This window comes from Pteronotus mesoamericanus, unplaced genomic scaffold (assembly GCF_021234165.1).
Source record: "Pteronotus mesoamericanus isolate MK-2021 breed Mesoamerican mustached bat unplaced genomic scaffold, CSHL_Meso_final contig_98, whole genome shotgun sequence".
In the NCBI taxonomy this organism is placed as follows: domain Eukaryota; kingdom Metazoa; phylum Chordata; class Mammalia; order Chiroptera; family Mormoopidae; genus Pteronotus; species Pteronotus mesoamericanus.
Genome location: NW_026555295.1, coordinates 7717347 through 7734594, shown reverse-complemented (window position 1 = coordinate 7734594; position 17248 = coordinate 7717347). Strand labels below are relative to the sequence as shown.

Sequence of the window (17248 nt, the reverse complement as noted above, 5' to 3'; positions counted from 1 at the left end):
GTTAGAGCATATACAAGAAAGAAACAAAGAAAGAATGCATAGATAAGTGGATCAACCAAATGTCTTTCTCTCTCTCTCTCTCTCTCTCTCTCTCCCCTCCTTCCTCTCTCTCTCTCTCTCTCAAATCAATTTTAAAAAATCAGTATAATTTTCTTTATATAGAAATCACCTTTATGGTGGGCATTCTGCAGTCATTCTCATGAAATATTTCTTGTATAATTTTAGAGAGCTTATGTCTATCAAAGTGAAATGCCTTGTTTTTTATAAATTAAATTATTTCTTTAGATACAACAGTTTTTTGCCTGCATTTTTGCATTTGAATGATATATTAAGCTAATTTAAATGCAGATGAAATCATTATAAAATAAATCATTATATTTTTATAAAGTGAAGCTTTCAGGTTACTGTTTGAAATTTTAGAAAGGAAACATTGTTGATTTTATCCAGTTGTATATTTTTAAAGAAAATGGAAAGTCTCATTTAGTCTTAAGTCACACTTCTTTACATTGTTTTCTCAGGAACTTAATGATGATGAGCATACATTGGATTTGCATATTACTACATAGAGGAAAATATCCCATTAACTTTTTTTCTTAATTAGATCTTCCAGGGCAGATAATCCTGACTTTTTGAAAGGATTTTAATTTTGATGATCCTGTTTATTTCACAATTCAGTAGATAATTGTTGTTACATAGTCTTTCATCCCTTTGCAACTTCTTACCTTATAACTATATTGAGTATCAGTTGCTACCTGCAGATGTATTTTCAGCTTCACACAGTTCTTGTTGATAACCCCATCTGCCCTTGATTTGGCTTCAAGCAGCACAAGAAACAATGCCTAAGTTCCATGCAGATGCATAAGGTAACTGGCAGTGACTCCTGCTTACCAATTAAATTACATAAAGGAGTGAATAGACCGTTTTCTTTCAGAGACCTCTTTTTTTCTCCACACATTAACAGCTAAAAAGATAGTAGGTGATTGGCAATAGCAGAAGAGGTTAACCTATGGGAAAATTCATTTGTGAAGTCTTGATCTTGCTTACAAGAAACTGGTTTGTTTTTAAATGTTTTTTTAGTGCAATTAGTGTGCGTAGAATGAATTGCTACATGAAGCAGAATACCAGCAGGAGATTCCCCACAAGGAACCTAATCATTTTCCCAGGTCTATAAAAAGTGCTGAATAAAAAAGGTATTTACCTATGAGATCTGATCTTACCAGTATGTCAGTGTTTTAGATAATTGGGAAATGCTTAGAATACTGCCTGTGGTGCTTTTCCTGATGGTCTGCAATTGATGTCTGTCAATCAAGTTGTCAGGACACATGAGGAGGAAAACGACTTTAATTTTCCTAAGACATGTAAAATAACAAACAGGCCTGAACATGCACACCAACTGAGCCATTCTCTGAACTAAATATTTTGAGGTACCTACATTATGAAATATAGTGCTGTGAAAATTGAAGAGGTTTTAATATCTCAATTTACTTTTCATTTTCTTTCTAACTTACTCCACAACACTTATTAAACTACAGGAAGAATACAAGACAAGGATTAAATTCAAAGGTAGATAAGCACTTTCACATGTAAGTGCAAAAGACCGATTTCTTCTGAATTATTAGGTCATTTCCTAACATTTTTAAAGAGAAACTTTGAGTTATGATCCTATATCTGTGCTGTTACAAAGACTAGACATTTTATATCCCAAAGCAAGAATATAACTAGAGGGTCCTTACTTTTTCCAAGAGTATATCTAAACCTTCAGCCATATTTTTAATGCTTCCTAGCAACACAATGCTGTTTTCAAGGGTTAGGTCAGGATACTAATAATTAATTGTAAATTGAGAAAGAGCTTTGATTCTTCAAAACTAGAAAAACCTGATATGCCACAGTCATTTAAAGGCTAACAAAAATAATACAATGCAGCCTCACATTCTCAAGTAAATTGTACTACTCAAAACATTTCATTCTTTCCAAAATGGATGAGGTGAAAATGAGTCGCTCTTTTAATTATGAAAATCAGTCTTAATTGAGCATTTAAAAATGTTTCTATGTTTCTCGGCTTAAATATCACTTTCTTGTATTTTATACTAAGTAATCTAGAAATTAGTTCTTTCGGGATATCTAGCTGTATTTTTTCTTCACAAATCACTGCAGCTGCATGACCATGCGAAGAGAGAAGCTGATAGGAATGCCAAACTCCAAATGAATTACTTCTTATACTTAGTTCCTTATCTTAAACAATCAATTCTAAGATTTTTTTTAACTCTTTTTAGCTTATTTTATTGGAAAAGAACATTTTATTTGTTATTAATTAAGGGTTTTCCCCCTTATATCTACCTCCCTTTTGCAAATTTATTACTTGGAATTTTGTTCTGCTCATGTCACATAATGTCAGTAGCATCATGTACCCTCCAACAACAACAATCCACTAAAATTTTCTTATTTTTTTATAATTTCATTTTATTCATTTTTATACTCTTGAGATTTAATTGACATATAACATACTTCAGGTATACAATACGATTCAATATTTGTATACATTGTGAAATGTTCACCATATTAAGTCTAGTTAACATCCATTATTTTGCTCTTTTTAAAATGTATGTATTATCTGAACTGTTCAATATATCTTTTGTTTTTCCTTCCTTTGAAGGCATATGATGGATTTGCCAGCATAGGAATTTCCCGGTTATTGGAGCCTTCTGATATGGTTTTATTAGCAATTCCTGACAAACTGACTGTTATGACTTACCTGTATCAAATAAGGGCACATTTCAGTGGCCAAGAACTAAATGTTGTTCAAATAGAAGAAAACAGCAGTAAAAGCACATATAAAGTTGGAAACTATGAAACAGATACAAACAGTTCTGTTGATCAAGAAAAATTCTATGCAGAGCTTAGTGATCTAAAACAGGAGCCTGACCTGCAGCAGCCTACCAGCGCAGCCGTAGACTTCTTATCGCAGGACGACTCTGTATTTGTAAACGATAGTGGGGTTGGAGAGTCAGAAAGCGAACATCAGACTCCTGATGATCATCTTAGTCCAAGCACAGCCTCCCCTTACTGTCGCAGGACTAAAAGTGACACAGAGCCCCAAAAGTCCCAGCAGAGCTCTGGAAGGACTTCAGGATCCGATGACCCTGGAATATGTTACAATACAGATTCAACTCCTGGGCAAGTTTTGTTAAGCAAGAAGAGGCTATTGAAAGCTGAGACTTTAGAATTAAGTGATTTATATGTTAGTGATAAAAAAAAGGATGTGTCTCCACCCTTTATGTGTGAGGTGGCTGGTGAGCATAAGTTTCAGACTCTAGACGTCAGTAGTGACTTGGAGCAAGAAAAATTAGAGAATTCTAAACCCTTAGAATGCAGATCAGATCCTGAATCACCTATCAAAAAACCAAGTTTATCTCCCACGTCTAAACTTGGATACTCATACAATAGAGATGTAGATCTTGCAAAGAAAAAACGTACTTCCCTGAGGCAGACAGAATCTGATCCAGATGCTGATAGAACCACTTTAAATCATTCAGATCATTCTGCAAAAACAGTCCAGGTAAGTGAATTAGAATGGTGAATACATATATTTAGTTAACAGTTATTCTACTTTTTGTTTCTTATTGTATTCATAGAATACTTTAAAATGTTACAAATGATTAAAGGTGAAGTATAATTCCCATTACGAAAAAAACCCTGAAATACGAGGTCTGTCCAGAAGGTATCCAGCTATGTAATATGGAAAAGAGGTATTTATTCAAGAAGATGCAAGATACAAGAAACATTGTGCAGAGGACAATGACACCTCAGTCCCCTTCACAGTAGGTACCGTGGGACCAAACACAGTTCTCCCAATCGTCATCAGCTACTGCCCAGTCGTATTTTCCTGAATCTCATCAGCAGTGTGAAATCTCTTCCCTTTCAAAGGTGATTTTAGTTTTGGGAAAAGTCAGAAGTCACAGAGCGCCAGATCAGGGCTGTTGCGGGGCAGAGTCACATGGGTGATACGATATTTTGCCAAAAAACTCTGCATGAAACATGATGCATGAATGAGTGCGTTGTCATGATGAACTTGCCAATTACCAGGCCTTCTGAATCATAATTTCAGCCTTCTGAATCATCTGAATAGTTTCCATGGAGGAATGCTCAGGCCTAACACAAAATTTGATATGGATTCATTGCTCTCTTTGCTCAGTCATTTCAAAAACGACAGCCATACAGTACACACGCTTACTCAGTGGTGTGTCTACCACCCCAACTATCTAGTACAGTGAAGTCTCATTGTTCACACATGCGCATTCCAGTCCACTCTTCTTGGCTGCCAGGTTACATCAATGTCATGCAGACCGTTCTTGGTATGTTAACAATGGCTGGATTTTTTTCTGGACAGACCTTGTACACATGCTCTCCATTTAAAGTTTATGATATGATATTTTAAGCCTACAAATAAATCCAATTTCAAGAGTGGAAGATAAAGATTGTCAGCTTTTCAAATTAAAATATTATTGCCCTGGCACGGTGGCTCAGTTGGATGGAGCATCGTCCCATACACCAAAAGCTTACAGGTTCCATTCCTGGTCAGGGCATATACCTAGATCTGGGTACAATCCCTGGTCGGGGTGCATATAGGAGGTAAACCAATCAAAGTTTCTCTCTCACATCAATGTGTGTCTCTCTTTCTCCCTTCCTCTCTCTAAAATCAATAAAATCATATCTTCGAATGAGGATTAAATGTATCTATTATTAACCTGTTAAAAAAGACTTTTATTGTAAGAGTAAACAAAAGATATTTCAGTATTTTATTTAGTAATAACATCATTCTGAAATGTATACAGAAAAATTTCTTACCATTTAAAGCATTTTCTTCAAATGCTTAGTCGCATTGTAATTGGTATTTTCTTTTTCTTTTTTTTAAAGATTCTATTTATTTTTAGAGAGGGGAAGGGAGGGAGAAAGAGAGGGAGAGAAATATCAATGTGTGGTTGCCTCTCAAGCACCCCCCCACCGGGGGCCTGGCCAACAACCCAGGCATCTGCTCCAGATCAGGAATCGAACCAGTGACCCTTTGGTTTTCAGCCACTCAGTCCTCTGAGCCATACCAGCCATGGTTTGTAATTGGTATTTTCAATCCCATCATTACTTGCAGGTAAAAATCCCAGTAATATCAAACTTCTTATCTGAGGAAAATATGGTGCAGATTTGACCTAATGATACTTACTGTATTTAACTGAATCTATGATACCATCAATTAAAATATATATCATTATTTTATGTACCACAAAGAAAGAAAAACACTGCCATGTTGTTCTTATCACATAGAATTTTTATTTTATACCTATTGAAAGAGTTCTTTTAGATTTATTTAGGCATGGCTTTTTTTTTTTTTTTTTGTCATATAACGTTCATGTATACATAAAAAGAAAAGTTCAAGCAAATTAAAGGTATAATCAGTTTAGAATAAGAATTTAGAATCCAGCTCTTCTGCATCACTTTTTGATTTATAGTTTCTGCTGTTCCTCTTTTCCTACATGCTGTTCTCTGTGCCCTCAGAGGTAATCATATTACAACAGTGGTTCTCAAGTATGAGCCATGACAGCTGAAGCTCTGCCAAGACTCTTTCAGAGAGACCTCAAAGTTGAAACTATTTTCATAATAGTACTAGCACATTATTTACCTTTTTCACTTTCCTTCTTTCACAAGTACAGAGTGGTGGTTTCTGGAGGTTACATGATTTGTGATATTTCAACAGATAAAATATAGAAGTAGATAATAGAAGGCTAGCTGCCTTCTATTAAGCCACATATTAAAAAAATTTCCAAAAAATATAAAATAATAGCATTCTTCTTATTTTTTGAAGTAATTTTTATTACAATATTTTATTAGAATAACATCTAATGGGTTTAGTATAGCTATTTGTAAAGTAGTGAATAAATAATTATTTTAAAATTTCTCTTTTAATTTTTTAAATGACAAATATTGATAGATATAACCTACATAAGCAAAAGCCTTTGGGGATCCTCTATAATTTTTAAGCATATAAAGGGATTCTGAAACCAAAAGTTTGAAAACCTCTGAATTACAGCATTTTCCACAGTTGTCTCTGGGATTTGTCTTCTCAGTAATGCTCATTAATAATAGTGCTTTCTTGCCCTTTCTAGGAAGTCCCAACAAAGATTTTTAGACAATAACTTGGAGTTAATTTCCATTCTCAAGTAGTACTAAAGTAGTTATTAACTGAAACATCAAGGAATTACAGTCATACTACCAAAAATATCAAGCACATACATATGTAGATATTGATGATTATATGTTAACTACTACTTATAAGACAGAGATTATAAGATGCTATCAATTTTAAGTTTTCAGAAGTGTTAAGAAAAAAATGTGCATCTTAAGATCAAAGAAATATAGTAGCCCTGGCTGGCTAGCTCAGTTGGTTAGAGCACTGTCCCCATATGCCAAGGTTGTAGGTTGATCCCCGGTCAGGGCACATACAAAAATCAGCCAATAAATGCATAAATAAGTGGAAGAACAAAGTGATGTTTCTCTCTCCCTTCCTCTCTCTCTCTAAAAAAATAAATAAATAATTTTGTTTAAAAATACTTGATCTTTGTTTAAAAAGAAAAAATAAAAGAAATATAGTAGTAGCTAACAAAGCAAGCCCCTGTTTCCTAATAAAAAATCTCAAATCAAAGGTTCTAAGTACATTAACTTTCAGGACATTAAAGCCTTCAGGACATTATAGTGTCCATATATAGTGGATAATCAATGAACATATAGTTATCGACAATTGCATAATTTGTTGGTCCTAAATTCTATTATCCAATACAGATTTTTCTTTTAATGTTTAATTTATTTTTTATTTTAATTTATTTTTTGTTCACCGATTTTTCTTATCATCCTGATTTTTAAGGTAAATATGTTTAGTTAAATCTAGAATAAATTAAGTACTCTTTAGACTTTTAAAATACTCAGGACTGGGAATCAGTAAACCAGGATTCTCATCTTGTCTTTGCCAATCATTACCAATGTGACATATTAACTAGCCATTTAAATTGTTTAAATCTTATTTTCCACATTTGTGAAATGAAATCATGTCTGAGAGTCCTGTTACCTCTAAAACTCTGTCATGCTGTGATTTTATTCATATGATGTAAGTCATGTACGGTAGATCCGTAGGATGATAGAAACAGCATCTATTTATAGCTCTGTACATGTTTATTGATTGGCCATTAGTTTTTTGGTCAGAATTTGGCTTAGGGTACATTTAAATTTTTTTGGCAAAAGTAATACCTGACACCAAAAGTTTTAATATGGATGCTAATGCTTCATAAGTTTTTTTTTGTTTTGTTTTTTGTTTTTGTTTTTTGGCATATAGCAGTTAAATTTGGGATAAGTAAAATCTGGGTTTTTTTGTACTGTAGTTCATCAATTATAAGATATGAATCCTTTTATAATTCTGAAATCAAGATGTTACTTACAGTAGATAGTATGCTAGAGTTTAATTGGCAGTGTTTGTTTTCTTAGTAGTTCCTAAAATAATAGTGAGTCTAATAATAGCATTAGATTAGAGGAAATTTGATGATATAGTATGGCTGTATAGACTTGGCAAAGCCATAATGTTGCACACTTGAGTGGCTAATACATGATTACCATTCTACATCTAACACATTTTTCTTAAACTTATAATGAAGTGGTTGAATCCTACTTTATAAGTGGAAAACTGGGGTTTACAGAGTTGGCTAAGATCACATAATAAGCATTAACATTCAAACTGAAAACCAACATTGTCTTCATCCGAAGTCTATGCTCATAAACTTCATAGTCACAATATCTCTTTGTTTTTTACCATAGTAGCACTAAGAATAATCATAGCTCAAATGTAAAGTGGTCAAATTTACTGAAAGGCAATATAGCAATGTACATTAAGTTCCTTAAAAATGTTTATCTCATAGATTTTACCTAAGGAAGTTTTCTTAAGGAGATATTTATAACCGTATATAAGAATTTGTGTGTAATCTTGAGATCCAAGATGGGGGAGGAGGAAGTGGAAGCTACACTAATCTCCTCCCAGGACCAATCTGGAATTAAGACTAAATTGTAGAGAAATCATCTTGAATAACCAACTGAACATTAACAGGAGAGAAGCCTCATAACCACAGACAGACAAAATAAAACACTTCACCACAACATGATTGGTAGGGAGTGTGGAAGAGACACGAGAAGGCTGGCTGAGCTCCCATGAGCTGCAGCTGAAGTGCCAGAGGGATATTTCAGCAGCTCGGGGGATCCCCCTGAGAAATGTGTGGTCTAAGCCAAGATGGGTTTCCCCAGCCTACAGCACCAGAGCTAGAAAGGAACCCCGATAACATCCATGTGTGAAAAGCAGCAGGGATTCTGTCAGCCAGGGAGAGACAGCTGGAGATGCAGACAGCCTCTTAAAGGGCCAAAGCACAAAATTTCATTTGCAGCCACTTACCCTGGGTGCGGGCAAAGGGAGGACAGAGTGGACTGCAGACACTTGACGAGAGTCTGGGGTTGGTAACTCTGGGGAGAAAAGTGAAGGAACAGCCACCAGATCCCTGTGCTGAGTCATTCCTCAAACTGCAGGAGCCATCTCTCTAAGGCAGAGCACACCTCTTTGAATGGCATCAGCCTAAGAGGAAGCAATAACCCCAACCTCAAAAATTACTCTGCCCTGCCCTGTACTGAATTAGGTGCTTAAGCCTGATTGTTGATTAGTTTAATGACTGAGCAGTTTAGTGGCTGATTAGTTTAACATCTAAGGCGGAAAATACAAAGAAGCAACCAAAATGGGAAGACAAAGAAACAGACCCCAAACAAAAGAGCGAGAATTTTCCAGAAGAAGTAGGTGAAATGGAGGTAAGCAATTTATCAGATAGAGAGTTTAGAGTAATGATTATAAGGATACTCAACAGCATAAAAGAAGACATAGAAACCATAAAAAAGGATCAGTCAGAAATAAAGAATGCCATATCTGAGATAATACACTAGAAGGGATAAATAGTAGGTTAGATGAGCAGAGGATTGAATCAGTGATTTGGAAGACAAGGTGGGAAAAAAGCAATCAGAACAGCAGGGGGAAAAAAGTATTTAAAAAAATGAGAGATTAAGAAATGCCTTGGACAGCATGAAGCATAACAACATCTGCATAATTGGAGTACCAGAAGGAGAAGAGAGTAAGCAAGGGATTGAGAACCTATTTGAAGAAATAATGACTGAAAACTTCCCTAACCACACAACTCCAGGAAGCTCAGAGAGTCCCAAACAAGTTGGACCTGAAAAGGTATACACCAGGACATATCATAAGTAAAATGACAAGGCTTAAAGACAAGGAGAGAGTCCTAAAAGCCACAAGAGAAAAGCAGGTAGTTACCTATAAGGGATCACCAATTAAACTGTCATCTGATTACTCAGCAGAAGCATTTCAGGCCAGAAGGGAGTGGCATGAAATTTTCAAAGAGATGAAACACAATAACTTGCAACCAAGGCTACTTTACCCAGCAAGGCTATCATTTGAAATCAAAGGAGAAATAAGGAACTTTCCAGACAAGAAAAAGCTAAAGGAGTTTGTTAACCAAACCAGTGCTGCAACAAATGGTAAAGGGCTTGCTTTAAGAAGAAGAAGAACAAATGCGTTGTACATGGTGTCTGTGGCCTTGGCTGACATGAAGCTGTTCTGTAAGGTTTGCTTATCAACAAATGACTTAGTGATCAAATTGTGCAGTACTTTGTGCATTCTGAATTTTAAAAGTTTTTTATTATGCATTATATCAGATCTACCACTGTATGAGTGGAAATTAAAACTTTATGTAGTTTTCATATGTTGTGATATTTCTTCAAATAAATCTCTCCTATAAATTTCTCCTATAAATCCTATAAAAACAAACAGGAAAACAATAAAATGGCACTAAATATATATCTATCAATAATAACCTTAAACATAAATGACTGAAATGGTTCAACCAAAAGATACAGGGTAGCTGAAAGGATATGGAAGTAAAACCCATATATATGCTGGCTCCAAGAGACCCATCTTAGATTGAAAGATACACACAGACTAAAACTTAAGCGTTGGGAAAAGATATTTCATGCAAATGGAAAAGAAAAAAGAGCTGGGGTAACAGTACTTATATCTGACAAAATAGACTTTTACACCAAGGCTATAGTAAGAGACAAAGTATAGTGTCCACTATATAATGAAAAAGGGAACAATCCAACAAGAGGATATAACCCTAGTAAACATTTATACACCCAACATAGGAGCACCTAAATATGTAAAGCAAATCTTGATGCACATGAAAGGGGAGATAGACAGAAACACAGTCATAGTTGGGGATTTTAACACCCCACTGATTTCAATGAATAGATTTTCCCAGCAGAAAATCAACAAGGAGACATCAATGTTAGATAACACACTAAATCAAATGGATTTAATTGATACTTTCAGAGTATCAATTAAAGCAGCAGAATATACATAATTTTCAAGTCTACATGGAACATTTTCTAGGATAGACCACATGCTAGGACACAAAACAAGCCTCAATAAATTTAAGAAGATTGAAATCATATCAAGCATTTTCTCTTACCACAATGCTATGAAACTAGAAATCAATCACAACAACTGAAAAACGTGCAAAGACATGGAAGCTAAATAACATGTTATTAAACAATGAATGGGTCAACAACAAGACAAGGAAGAAATCAAAAGATACCTTGAAACAAATGAAAATGAGGACACAACAATCCAAAACCTGTGAGATGCTGGGAAAGCAATCCTAGATGGAAATTCATAGCATTACAGGCATATCTCAAAAAAAAAACAACAAAGAAATAAAATGGAAACCATCTAACTTCACACTTAAAAGGACTTGAAAAAGAACAACAAGCAAAGCCCAAAGTGAGTAGAAGGAAGGAATTAATTAAGATCAGAGAAGAAATAAATGAAATAGAATCTAAAAAAATGAAACAAAAGATCAATGAATCCAAGAGCTGGATCTTTGAAAGATGAACAAGACTGACAAACCTTTAACCAGATTTATCAAGAAAAAAAGAGAAAGAACTCAAATAAATAAAATCAGAAATGAAGAAGGAGAAATAACAGCTGACATTAAAAAAATACAAAGGATTTTAAGAAAATATTATGAACAATTATAGGCCAACAAACTGGACGAAATGTATAAATTTCTAGAAACATACAATCTTCCAAAAATGAATCAGGAAGAATCAGAATCTGAATAGACAGATTACAACTAATGAAATTGAAACAGTAGTCAGAAAACTCCCAACAAACAAAAGCCCTGGAATAGATGGCTTAAATAGTGAATTTACCAAACATTCCTAGAAGAACTAACACCTCTCCTTCTCAAACCATTTCATAAAATTGAAGAGGAGGAAAGGCTCCCAAACTCATTTTTCAAGGCCAGCATTATCCTAATTCCAAAACCAGATAAAGACACTACAAAGAAAAAACATTATAGGCCAATATCACTGATAAACATAAATGCTAAAAGCCTCAACAAAATATTAGCATACCAAATGCAGCAATGCATCAAAAAGATCATACACCACAAGAAAGTGGGATTTTTTCCTGGGAATTCAAGGGTGACAACATTCACAAATCAATAATGTGATTCATCATATAAACAAAATGAAGGATAAAAACCACATGATTATATCAACAGTGCAGAAAAATCTGTTTTTAAAATCCAGCACCAATTTATGTTAAAAATTCTCTGCAAAGTGAGAATAGAGTGAACAAACCTAAACACAATAAAGGCCATGTATGACAAATCCACTGCCAGCACGATACTCAATGGGCAAAACCTACAAGTGTTCCCTTAAAGACTGTGAACAAGACAGAAATGTCTGCATTCACCTCTCATTCAACATAGTACTAGAAGTCCTAGCAACAGCAATCAGACAAGAAAAAGGAAATAAAAGGCATCCAAATTGGAAAGGAAGAAGCAAAACTGTCTTCATTTGCAGATATGATGCTGTACATAGAGAACCCCAAAGATTTCACCAAGAAACTACTAGAACTGATACATTCAGCAAAGTAGCAGGATACAAAATTAATAATCAGAAATCAGTTGCATTTTTATATGCCAATAATGAACTAACAGAAAGGGAAATTAAGAAAACAATCCCATTCACAGTTGCTTCAAGAAGAATAAAATACCTACCAATAAATCTAAACAAGGATGTAAAAGACCTGTACTTGGAAAATTATAAGACACTGAAGAAAGAAATTGAAGAAGATGCAACTAAGTGGAAGCATATACCATGTTCATAGATAGGAAGAATTAACATCATTAAAATGTCCATACAACCGAAAGCAATCTCCAGAGTCAACGCCATTCCTATCAAGATTCCCATGGTGTATCTCACAGAAGTAGAACAAATATTTCAAAAATTAATATGGAACCACAAAAGGCCCTGCATTGCAACAGCCATCCTGAGAAAGAACAACAAAACTGGAGGAATCACAGTACCTAATATCAAACTATATTACAAGGCTATAGTAATCAAAACAGCCTGCTACTGGCATAAAAACAGACACATAGATAAATGAAACAGAATAGAGAGCCCAGAAATAACCCCACACCTTTATATTCAGTTAATATTCAACAGAGAAGGAAAGGATATACAATGGGCTAATGATAGTTTATTCAGTAAATGGTGTTGGGAAAATTGGAGAGACGTATGCAGAAAAATGAAACTATACCACCTCCTTATGCCACGCACAGGAATACATTTAAAATGGATTACAGACTTAAATGTTAGAGCATAAGAAACCATAGAAATCTAGAAGAAAACATAGGCAGCAAAATCTCGGACATTGCTCATAATATTTTTTCTGATCTATCTCCTCGGACAAGGGGGACAAAAGAAAAAATAAACAAATGGGACTACATCAAACCAAAAAGCTTTTGCACAGCGAAGGAAACCATCAACAAAATAAAAAGACAACCAACCAAATGGGAGAACATATCCGTCAATACATCTGATAAGGGGTTACTATCCAAAATTTACAAAGTACTTACAGAACTCAACACCAAAAAAACCCCAAACAACCCAATTTAAAAGTGGGCAGAGGACCTGAACAGACACTTCTCAAAGACGACATACAGATGGCCAGTAGACATATGAAAGGCTGCTCAACGTCACTAACCATCAGAAAATGGAAGTTAAAACGACAATGAGATACTGTCTCACATCTGTCAGAATGGCTATCATCAATCCATCAACAAACAACAAGTGCTGGCGAGGATGTGGAGAAAGGGGAACCCTTTTGCCCTGTTGGTCGGAATGCAGATTGGTGCAGCCACTGCGGAAAGCAGTATGGAGATACCTCAAAAATTGAGAGCATATCTGCCTTATGACCCAATGATTCCACTTCTGGGATTTATCCTAAGAAACCTGAAACACAAACACTAATTTGAAAGAACACAGGCACCCATATGTTCATTGCAGCATTATTTACAATGGCCAAGATATGGAAGCAGCCCAAGCGTCCATCAATCGATGAGTGGATGAAACAGCTATGGGACATTTACACAATGGAATTCTACTCAGCCTTAAAAAAGAAAGAAATTTTACTCTTTGCAACACTATGGATGGATCTGGAGAACATTATGCTAAGTGAAATAAGCCAGTCAGAGTTAGACACCATATGAAATACCATATGATTTCACTCATGTAGAATCTAGTGGTCAAATTGAACTAACATGCAAAACAGTCAGACTCATAGATGGGGAAGAGAAGACAGCTAGTTGAGTGGGGAGGATGTTAGATGATGGAGGGACTGAGCAAAAAGGAAAAAGGACTCATGGACACCGACAACAGTGTGGTGATTTGCTGGATGGAGAGGGTATAAGTAGACTAAATGGTAATGGAAAATATAATAAAGAGAAGAAAAGAAAGAAAATATTAACCAAAAATAATTTATATGTAAAGGTGTTGATAAAAACGTTGTTTATGATAGTAAGAAATAAACTACCTAAATATGTAATAAAACAAGTTAAATAAAAGATTATATATTTATATTAATAGAATGCTGTGTAGACTATTTTAAATCATGTCTTCAACAAATAGTTAAGGATGTGAGAAAATGCAGTGAACGTGAGGGTGCAAATGTAGTCAGTCCTTCATATCAGCAGGTTCTACATCCAGACTTTTAACCAACCACCTGTCAAAAATATTCGGAAAAAAAATATGGCATTGTTGCTGGTGTGTACCCTGTGGTTAAGCCTACAGTGGTTGTATCTGTACTGAACATATACAGAGATTTTTCCATGTCCTTTTTCCCTGCAAGTAGTTAAACAATACAGTGTAACAACTATTTAGGTAGAGATTTGCATTGTATTAGGTATCATCAGTAACCTAGAGGTCATGTAAGGTATAGGAAAGGCGACACATAGGTTATATGCAAACACTATGCTATTTTATATTAAGGGCTTGATCAGTCATCAATTTTGGCAGCCATAGGGATCCTGGAACCAATTCCTCACTGATACTGAGAGTCAAGTATAAATTTTCAAGTTAGTGTGTTTGCTTTCTTCAGATAAATAACCAGCAGTAGAATTGCTGGATGAAATGATTTTTCTATTTTCACTTAAATTTTTTGAGTATCCTTCTTACTGTTTTTTTATAGTGGCTATACCAATTTACGTTCCCACCAACTGTAAACTGAGGGTTCCCTTTCCTCCACATCCTCACCAACAGTAATTTATTTTGTTTTTCATAGTAGCCGTTCCAAGAGATGTGAGGTGATATGTCATTGTGGTTCTGATTTGCATTTCCCAGATACCTAGTGATGTTGAGCATCTTCTTCTGTACTTTTGGCCATCTGTATATCTTCTTTTCACAAATGTCTATTCAGATCTCTTGCCTATTTTTAATTGGATTGTTTTTTGATACTGAGTAGTAATGAGTATTATATATTTTGGATATTAACCCCTTATCAGATATATGACTGGCAAATATTTTCTCTCATTCAGTAGGTTGCCTTTTCATTTTGTTAATGTTATGTTTTGCTGTGCAGAGGCTTTTTAGTTTGAAATAGTCCTACTTGTTTATTTTTGCTTTGCCTTTGCTTTTAATGTTAAATAAATACATTAATAATAATCACCAAAACTAATTTCAAGGCACTTACCACCTTTTTTTATCTTTAGGAGTTTTATGATTTCAGGTTTTACATCCAAGACTTTAATCATTTTGAGTTAATTTTTCTGTATGGTATAAGATGGTAGTCTAGTTTCATTGTTTTGCATGTGGCTGCACAGTTTTTCCAAAAACATTTATTGAAGAGACTATCCTTTCCCCATTGTATTTCTTGCCTTCTTTGTCATAAATCCATTGACCATATATGGATAGGTTTATTTCTGGGCTCTCTATTCTGTTCCATTGATGTACGTATTTGTTTTTATGCCAGTAGCATATTCTGATTACTATAGCTTTGTAGTATAGTTTGAGATCAGGGAGCCTCCAATTAGTTTTATTTTTCTTCTTTTTACTTGTATATAGTCTCTAAACTTTCTCTAATTAATATGAATTTCATTTATAATCAGATAAAAGTTGTGTTTATGTGCTTTAAACACCAAAGGAGTTTTTCACTATTTCTACGTAGCTGGTCAAAATCCCTGAAGTCCTGCAGAATCACAATTTTGAGCTATAGGTATCTTAAAGATGATCTTTTCTGAATAATGGCAAATTATAGAGCTAGTGGTATTTTAAAGATGATCTCCCCTCCTTTCAAGATGAGGAAATTCATTTTTAAAAATGTAACAATAGTTAACATTTATCCAATGCCCAGTACATTATTCTAGTTCACTTAATCTACATAGCATGTGTATGAGAGTTGGTCTGTTTGTATTCTTATTTTATAAATGAGGAAACTGAGACAGGCAGATTGAGTAACTTACCCAGAATTAAGTGATGGAAATAATATTTGACTCCAGAGTTCTTAAATATCATGTAATGGAATACAGTAAAATTTATAAGTGACCTGTTCAGTGTTACATTGCTTATTATTAGAAGAAGGATTAACAACCTGATGTTTTGACAACAAATTCAATGTTCATTTAATTAATTCTCTCTGTTTTTGAGAAGGTGTTGATTTGTAACCAGTTTAAATGCAACGACCAGTTTTAGTCTGTTATTTCTTAAAACATGAGCTAAAAATTTATCATTATCACTTACACATTTCAAGTCTATCTATTACATTAAGAATTTTTGTTTAAGCATCTTAAAACCTTGGGTGACAAAAATGTTCTGGAGTTAGATAGTGTTGATAGTTCACAACCTTGTGAATACACTGAAAACCACTGAATTGTACACTTTAAGAAAAATCATTCCTTGATTAAGATTACAGAAAGAGTTTTAAAATCATTATATTAAAATATTAATATAAAGATCACAGAGACGAAAAATGATATACAAAATAAATTTATAATGATGTTTTGTGTTATACCAAATAAATAGATTTACTGTTTATTACCTCTTCCTTGACCATGAATGATATCTATGATTCAACCAAACTATTATTCTCACAGATCATATAACATTTATTATTTTACAAATTTAGATTACATGCTCTTTTTTTTTTCTTTTTTTGAGGCTTCTAATTCTGTATCTTTGCTTTTAAGCAACGAATGTTATCTCGGCAAGAAGAACTTAAAGAAAGAGCAAGAGTTCTGCTTGAGCAAGCAAGAAGAGATGCAGCTTTAAAGGCAGGGAATAAGCTGAATACCAACGCAACCACAGCACTCTGCAACCGACAGCTAAGTGATGTGAGAATCATTGGCTTAAAAAAACCATAAGTTCATTGTAATTTTGGGGACGAGGGTATTAATTTATTTACATTTTTGCTAAGTGATATTTCCATATACTTTGTATATTGTGGGTACTTGCTACATTTATTGAACCTACTTGGAAGAGCATGTGGTGATTATTTCTACACAGCAGTGTTAACTATGAGGAAAAGTAATATTCCAGAATATAATCTCTACACACATGAATAATCTTTTTTGTTAATTTATATATTGCAATTCAGTTCTACTTTATTTAAGATTGTATTTTGTCCATGGAACTTAATTTTGTTGGAAATACTAGAATATAATAATGATGTTTATCAATTATTGAATACCTACCAAATATTTTAGGTTCTATAATGGGTATTTTACATAATTTTTTATTTTACTTAACCCCATGAAGACATTTTCAGACT

General features: G+C 34.2%; 1 protein-coding gene across 6 annotated transcripts in view; it reads left to right on the top strand.

Annotated features, from left to right (window-relative positions):
- The window catches only part of EHBP1 (EH domain binding protein 1), a 359207-nt gene that overhangs the window by 256348 nt on the left and 85611 nt on the right, over nucleotides 1-17248 (top strand). For all 6 annotated transcript variants that reach the window (XM_054586913.1, XM_054586912.1, XM_054586910.1 and 3 more), the window contains 2 exons: nucleotides 2654-3556; nucleotides 16668-16811. In XM_054586913.1, coding sequence (XP_054442888.1) covers nucleotides 2654-3556; nucleotides 16668-16811 — 1047 coding nt within the window. The remainder of the gene's footprint in view (nucleotides 1-2653; nucleotides 3557-16667; nucleotides 16812-17248) is intronic.